This window comes from Lycium barbarum, chromosome 10 (assembly GCF_019175385.1).
Source record: "Lycium barbarum isolate Lr01 chromosome 10, ASM1917538v2, whole genome shotgun sequence".
Taxonomy (NCBI): Eukaryota; Viridiplantae; Streptophyta; class Magnoliopsida; order Solanales; family Solanaceae; genus Lycium; species Lycium barbarum.
Window position 1 is genome coordinate 113,047,271 of NC_083346.1, and position 7,375 is coordinate 113,054,645.

The 7,375-nt window shown below is 35.3% G+C and overlaps 1 protein-coding gene across 1 annotated transcript; it reads left to right on the forward strand.

The window, feature by feature from the left end:
* The first annotated feature begins 225 nt into the window (after window positions 1-225).
* On the forward strand, window positions 226-6,974 carry LOC132615483 (uncharacterized). Its single transcript, XM_060330088.1, has 10 exons — window positions 226-537; window positions 2,763-2,858; window positions 3,032-3,106; window positions 3,679-3,747; window positions 4,481-4,557; window positions 4,712-4,800; window positions 5,257-5,386; window positions 6,014-6,104; window positions 6,188-6,253; window positions 6,429-6,974. Exons 1-10 carry the CDS (start codon window positions 349-351, stop codon window positions 6,546-6,548), a joined length of 1,002 nt encoding a protein of 333 aa, XP_060186071.1. The 5' UTR covers window positions 226-348; the 3' UTR covers window positions 6,549-6,974.
* The last annotated feature ends 401 nt before the right edge of the window (window positions 6,975-7,375 follow it).

Here is a 7,375-nt window from a genome sequence, read left to right on the forward strand (position 1 = left end):
TTTTAAAATAATTTATCTTTATGCAATGATTTATAATCAGAGGAAATATATGTGACTCATTTAAAATCATAAATTTAAAAGTCCTCTGTTTTTTCTTAAACTCTATATCCTGTCAAATAAATTCACATGAATTTTGAAGGAATATTACATAAATTGGGATAGTAAGGAAAATTCAATTAAAAAAACTGAAAAAGAGGGGACTCAAAAGCAACTATTCATACTGAAGTTTCTGTCTGGTCGTTTAAGCAGCACGACAAACCTTATCAACAGATTTTCGTGTCCTCAACATTCCTCAACGGTTTTAAGGAAGAGAGAGAGAGAGAGAAAGAAAGGAACTGAGAAAAAAGAATGTCAAATTCTACATCATCTCTCTTCAATTCTCAGTTCTTGATACAAAGCAGCAGTACTCCAATAATTCCTTGTTCCACAAATACTGGAAAATGGAGCATCAAAATTAGAGCTTCAGCTGCTTCTTCTTATTCTTCGTCTGCTGCTGCTGGTGTTGACTTGAACACCCTCCAAAATGCCATTTCTAAGGTGCCATTCCCTCTTTCCCAAAACTTTAATCTTATAGGCTTTTGTTATACTTACATGGGGAGCCAGGATTTCAAATTTAATTTTATAGATTCTGAATTTCAGAATGACGACTTCAAGTGCTAACAACTTTTAGTATGTGTACACATTTAATAAATTTCTTCACACGCTATTTGAGCTAAAGTTATTGGTTTGGCCAAACCGGTATGTGGGCTTCTAGAGACCGATCTAGGATGTGAACTTTATGGGTTTTAGATTCATAATTCTACCACTTTCATCAAATTTACTGGGTTCAAAATCTATTATTTACACACATTCTGTAGTCTTATAGGCTTTGTCCTCTTCTATAGTCGTACTTGGATGTGGAGTCAAGATTTCAATTTTATGGATTCTGAATTTTAAAATGACGATTCCAAGTGCTAACAATTGGATTCTAAATTTTTATGTGTACATATTTAATGAATTTTCATAATACAAACACACTGTTTTAGCAAAAGTTGTTGGGTTTGGCCGACCCCATATGTGGGCACTTTTACCTCCAACCCTCCCTGCCATCTGTTTCATTTTATATGAAATTCTTTTGAGAGGTCTCAAAATGTTTGAGATGATTTCACTAATAATAGTACTCCCTCCGGATAAAAAAAAGAGTCCACTTAGCCTTTTTTTCTTGAGTCAAAAAAAGAGTCCACTTATGAAATCAAGAAAGAATTAATCCTGTTTTTTCATATTTGCCCCTATTAAGTGTTATATGATCAAATCCCAATGCTTATTTAATTATGGGTAATTTAGTCAAATTACCTATTTTTGTCTAGGAGTTAGTGATTTCTTAAGAGGTGTGCAAATGACTAAGTGGACTCTTTTTTTTTATCCGAAGGGAGTAGTATTTAAGTTTTGTACGGGGACAGCATATAGAATTTTTACACTATATATCAATGCAATTTCACTTGTTATAGCAGGCATCACTCTATTTTCTATAGTATCGTCATATGAGACTTGATACAAAGAGATATGAAGAGTTACCTATTGTTGTAGGTCAATTTTACCCGAAGGTGAGAGACATTTATATGTTGTTAGTGCGCAGAATACAGTTTTCATGATTTTCAAAAGTTCGAATTCTGATTTATATGAAATTCTTTTCAACTTAAGACATTCCAAGTTAACATTATTCTGATAATAGTCTTGTTCTACGCAACTTTTATGATTTTCAAGAGTGGAAATTCATTCAACTATTTGAATTTCAAACTTTGACATGATGTTTTCTCTAACTTTTGTCTTCTACTACTAATAAAATACTAAATTAACATCTTGAACTCTGTATCTAGTCTAGATTAATATGATCATATAAGATGAAAGGAGGGAGTATTAAAAATCGAACATGGAGATGAATTCTTATTAGGATGCAAATGAAAGAGAAATTTTCCTATACCTTGGCTTCTGGAGAGGATTAGGAAGTGGGTAACAGAGACTAAGTTGAAACAGAACTAAGAAGTTCCTCTGAGTTATGTACCAAGTGGTAATTTTTGTTCTATTTTAAGCGTCGTCCGTCGGTGCTTGGTGAGATATGCCACTTGAACATTTTGGAAAATCACTATAGTGTTCATTGGCTTGTGAAATATGTATAGGGGTTAAACATTCGATTCAACTAGTTTAGGAAAGAATTTTTCATTTCAATTTTACTTAAGGGGCTGTTTCACAAACAGAAGTTCTTCAGGAATATGATCAAACAAGGTCTCTCATGATTTTAAGGTTAAAATTATCAGTCATGGCACACAAACTTGAGCATGTTTAATGATCTCTGTGACTTAAAAGTTATAGCTTGTTTGAATAGACCTCATTAATTGGAAATCGTTATGTTTTACCGTCACTTAACTGTTGCTAATAGTTCTACTGCTTTTCTAAACTTTATCAGCTCAATGGATGAACTGTTCCTGTAACAATAACTTTGTCCCCACTCCCAGCTACTAATTAGGCTATTCGTTTTCTCAATATGAACAATATGATTAAAGCTACTCATCTGGCTTCTAACCTTTTTTTTTTTTTTCGGAAAAGATGCTTATATGTTTGCCATTGGAAATTGTGTTTAATTTGGTTTCTTGGCCTTTCTGTTCTGTTCAGCTTTCCAAGATTAACTTCTTCTTATCATATCAGCTTTCCAAGATTAACTTCTTCTTATCATACTTTCTGCAATTATTCTTAACTGTTTTATAAACCTATTTTCTTCATTCCAGAAAGATAGCAATGCTGTCAAAGAGGCGCTTGATCAGCTAGTTGAAGTTGGTTGGGCCAAAAAGTGGAGTTCTCAACCCTATGTCTCACGTCGCACGGTCAGTTCGCATTTAAAATGTGAAGTTTTAGAAAGAGCTATCCAGATATTAGCCGTCCATATGGGTCTAAACACTCATGTTCATAAGAACAGTATGTATCTGTTATCTAATTTATTTAATTAGCACACATTGTGGCCATAATTCTCTGCAATGGTCTTTAAATTTTCTTGCAGACATCTCTCAGAGAGCTGACAACTCTCGGATTAAAAAATGCAGAGAACCTTGCAATCCCGAGTGTCAGAAATGATGTAAGTTTCTTCATGAAATTTTTGTTATTGCATCGATGGAAGTAGCACCAAATTCAAAGCCAACTGTCAATTTCCATATTATTCAGTATTCTGGGGGAACATTTGAGTCTTTTTCGCGTTCTTGGCACATATTGAACGAAATGAATGAGATTCAACCTTGGATTCCAATAGTCTCCAATTGTTATATCGCCGAATTCTTAATAGACTTAGTCGTGCAGATTGATGGGGTTAATTATATGTGATTGGCATGTGCATAGTTTGATCTTATTCATACAGTTTATGTTCCTCAGACTCTTCAAAATATAGACCGGTGCATGTCGCGTCCTCCAAAATTAGTGTATTTTTTGGAGGATACAACATGTGTTTGAGAACATTTTGGGGAGTCCGAAAAAAATTGGTTCTAGGAATGTGAACTAGCAGGTCCTAGATGCATTTTGCTTTGAAGCAGTGTTCTTACTTTTTTCAGGATTTAATAAGAGATGATTAATGTGGTTATATCTTTTTTATTCGACTGTTTGGACTCAGTTCTTAAATCTGTTTGATACTGATTTCCTTCAGTGATACTCATACAGGCAGCTTTTCTGTTTACAGTGGTAGGCACCACAGGGTTTTTGGGTGTTCTTGCTGGCCAACTTCCTGGGGTAACTTCTCTTACTAACCTACTTTTGTGCTGTTCATCGTGTTCTCTTTTCTTTTTTGGAAGTTCAGTACAACAACAACATACCGAGTATAGTCCCACAAGTGTGGTCTGGGGAGGGTAAGATGTACGCAGACCTTACCCCCACCTTTGTGGGATAGAGAGGCTGTTCTGATAGACCCTCGTCTCAAAAGAAATATAAACAAAGCAGGATAGAAAAGAAAAATTATGACAGCAAAATAGCAAGATAAACAAAGCATGCGAAGTAACAGGTAGTAATAAAATGAAGGAATAGGATAATATGTCTACTAGGTAAGACTACTAATAAAGAGAAGATGAGAAGATGGGACTATGTAAAGGGAAATTTTGTAGTGATATTCCTTCTCCTTGAGATTCTATTCCTTTGAACTAATTAACTGCTTCCAAGATCTCCTCCTTAACCATACCTCCCATATCCCTAATGTAGCTGTATGGCAATCCATTTCTAGCAAGATACTATTATTACCCCGATTAATCCAAGCCATGACTCAAATTAGTCCTCTGAGTTTGGCCAGAGTGATTTTCTATCTTCTTCTTTAGTAAGAAGAGTACTTGCTTGTCTTGCTTTAAAGCATTCGTATCTTATTTTAAAGCAAGAAACTGACAGACCCGACCCAATAGTATTTTCCAAGAATATATGGATAGAAGTTGACAGATACGTGCAGGACACACTGTTGATTCCTTCTTTGTCTTTTCAGGATTGGGGTTTTTTTGTTCCATACTTGATCGGAAGCATATCCTTAGTAGTTTTGGGAATCGGAAGTACTTCCCCAGGGTAAGTCATGATTTATGCATTCTTCTGAATCTCATAACGTATACTTCTTCAAACCTTAATATTTAAGATATCTGTCAAAGGAAGAAGATATATTCAGTTAAGCTTTTCTACTGCATGCAGGTCGTTATGGCTCATTCTTTTATTCATTATGTAGGCTCCTTCAGGCTGCCACTGATGGATTTTCATCATTTTTTCCTGATTACCAGGAGAGAATTGCCAGCCACGAAGCAGCTCATTTCTTAGGTGACATCCTGATCCAGTTTTCTATATTATCATTGTAAAGTTTGACAAATTGATTGCGGCATCTCAAAGTTGCATAGTTCCCTCACTAAGGGTCACAGATAGTTTCTAAGTAAATCTATCTTTATATCAATTAGCGGCATATGTCTTATTTTGCATTAAAAATGGCAGTGCTAGTTCAAACGTATCTCTTTAGTCTTGTTAGAGAACTTCTAATGTTATTATTATAATCACTCTTATTTATATATATCTAACTTAATGTTTACTTTTATTTTTATTTGGCATAATGCTGACATAAGTTGAGCTCATATGGAGAATTTAGGATTCATATAGCCGACCCTAACTTGTTTGGGATGGAGGCGTAGTTGTTATTATTGTTGTGCTTCTACGCTTACACCAACTTTGCTCTGTTTAATTTAAGCTGGTGGCTAAAATTTGACTGTACAATGTCAATTTCAGTTTCCTACCTAATTGGTCTCCCTATCCTTGGGTATTCACTGGATATTGGGAAAGAGCATGTCAATTTAATTGATGAAAGACTGGAAAAACTGATCTACAGTGGGCAGCTTGACTCAAAAGAACTTGACAGGTATCAATCTCAAAAGTCTCTCATCTACAATCTATTAATTTACTTGCTGTGTAGGTACTTTGTCAAGTATCTGCAGCTAGTTATATTTTACATGAAGGGTGTGAAGTTATGGAGGAAAAAGTTTAACAATTTTCTCATGTTTGGTCAAGATGTTTCGGAAAACATTTTCTCTAGGAAAACAAGTTCCTTAAAATTTAGGAAAATGACTTTCCTTGTGAGTAGGAAAAACAAGTTCCATAAGTGGTATTACACACCAATCGTCTCCTTCCCACTCCTGACACCCCACCCCAACCCCCGGAGGTGGAGCCAGAATTTAAACTTTATGGGTTGTAAATTCTGAATTTAATTTTTGTATGTATTTTGTGATAAAAATATAGGGTTTGAACTAAAGCTAGTGGGGTTCAGCCAAACCTGTATGTTGGCTTCTAGCTCCGCTTAGATTATGCATAAATGCTCTTAGGACAATATTTTCTGCTTACCTAAAAAACACTAGAAAATAAGTTAAAAAACCACTTATTTTGTTTCATGGAAAACATATTCGCTCGTTCCAAACGCACCAAAAGTAACTTTGCTTCTGAAACTTTTGCATGAAAAAGGAAATTTTCACAAGCTAGTTGCATTTCTCAGGCTGGCAGTGGTAGCAATGGCCGGGCTGGCAGCAGAAGGGCTAAAGTATGATAAAGTTGTTGGTCAATCAGCTGACCTTTTCACTCTTCAGGTTTAGTGAACACTATCTGGGAGTTAAATTGCCTTTTTTTTCTGGAACCTTTTTATCAAATATGTTTCTCTTTGTCTTCACAGAGATTTCTAAACAGAAGCAAGCCGCCGCTTAGCAAAGACCAGCAACAGAACCTTACAAGATGGGCGGTGAGTCTAAAACTAGATACATATTGTGATGAACACACTCAAACATATACAAAATTCATGAGGCGCGTGCACACACAGATTGTTGACTTCGTCATTCCTAAACCATCCGAACATCTAGATTATAGCATTGCAAGTGGATCCCAAGCATGACCATTATATTGTCAAATTTTTGCAGGTTCTATTTGCTGCTTCACTACTGAAAAACAATAGCAAGCTTCATGAAGCCCTAATAACGGCGATGACAAACAAGGCGTCGGTCGTAGAATGCATAGAAGCAATTGAGAAGGCAGCTTGATCTTACTCCAGAAATGTGACTAGGGGACTCACAGATCAAGAAACATATGTCAATTTTTTAATCCTAAATTTGAAAAATATCGAGGAAAAAAAGAAGTATATATATAAATATGCTGAAAAGTGAAGAACACGTTCTGGTTTCTGACGTTGATGTTGAACATATGAAATGTTACCCATGCATGTGTTGCTAAGAGAAACAGGTACCCGGTGGATTAGTCGAGGTGCGGGCAAACTAGCTCATACATGACTGTCATAAAACAAATGAAATGAATCTGCTCTGTGGCATGTCTTTTTATAGATGTGAATTTTATTTTTTGTACTCTTTTGTGGCTCGGAATTTGCTTTGACAAATTCACTCTGAGGTAAAACACTTCATGTCAAAGACAATTCCATATATTCATTATTAGGAAACGGCTCCCCTCCAGTACCTCCAGTTCTCCTTTTGATTGGTGACACGTGTCACTTCATATAATTAATTACTCAAATTATTCTCCAATAATTCAATACATCACGCTGAGCTAAAGCCATTTCTCTTCCTTGAATGCCCTTCATGTTTTTTTTCTTTCTGCACAGTGCTAAACTGCTAACTAATGCACACTCTTTTAATTTCTTGTCCTCTTTAACTCCATCCAGAATCAATAACTTATGTTCAATCTTCAAACTACTCTAATGACTTATGAATATTAGGGGCTAATATAAACAAATCAAAAATATAAAAATGTTGAGCGGAGTTTATTTAGAGCTAGTTCTAAAGATTACAGCAAAAAGCAAAATGCAAATTAACAATCATCGTTCTTTCAGCATTGGGTATAATATTGTCAATTTTCT

Excerpts from the sequence above, each read along its gene's own strand:
- LOC132615483 (XM_060330088.1), top strand. The coding sequence starts at position 349 with ATGTCAAATTCTACATCATCTCTCTTCAATTCTCAGTTCTTGATACAA. Across the intron at positions 538-2,762 it reads TCCAAAATGCCATTTCTAAG|AAAGATAGCAATGCTGTCAA; the intron begins GTGCCATTCCCT and ends TCTTCATTCCAG. Across the intron at positions 3,748-4,480 it reads TTGCTGGCCAACTTCCTGGG|GATTGGGGTTTTTTTGTTCC; the intron begins GTAACTTCTCTT and ends TTGTCTTTTCAG.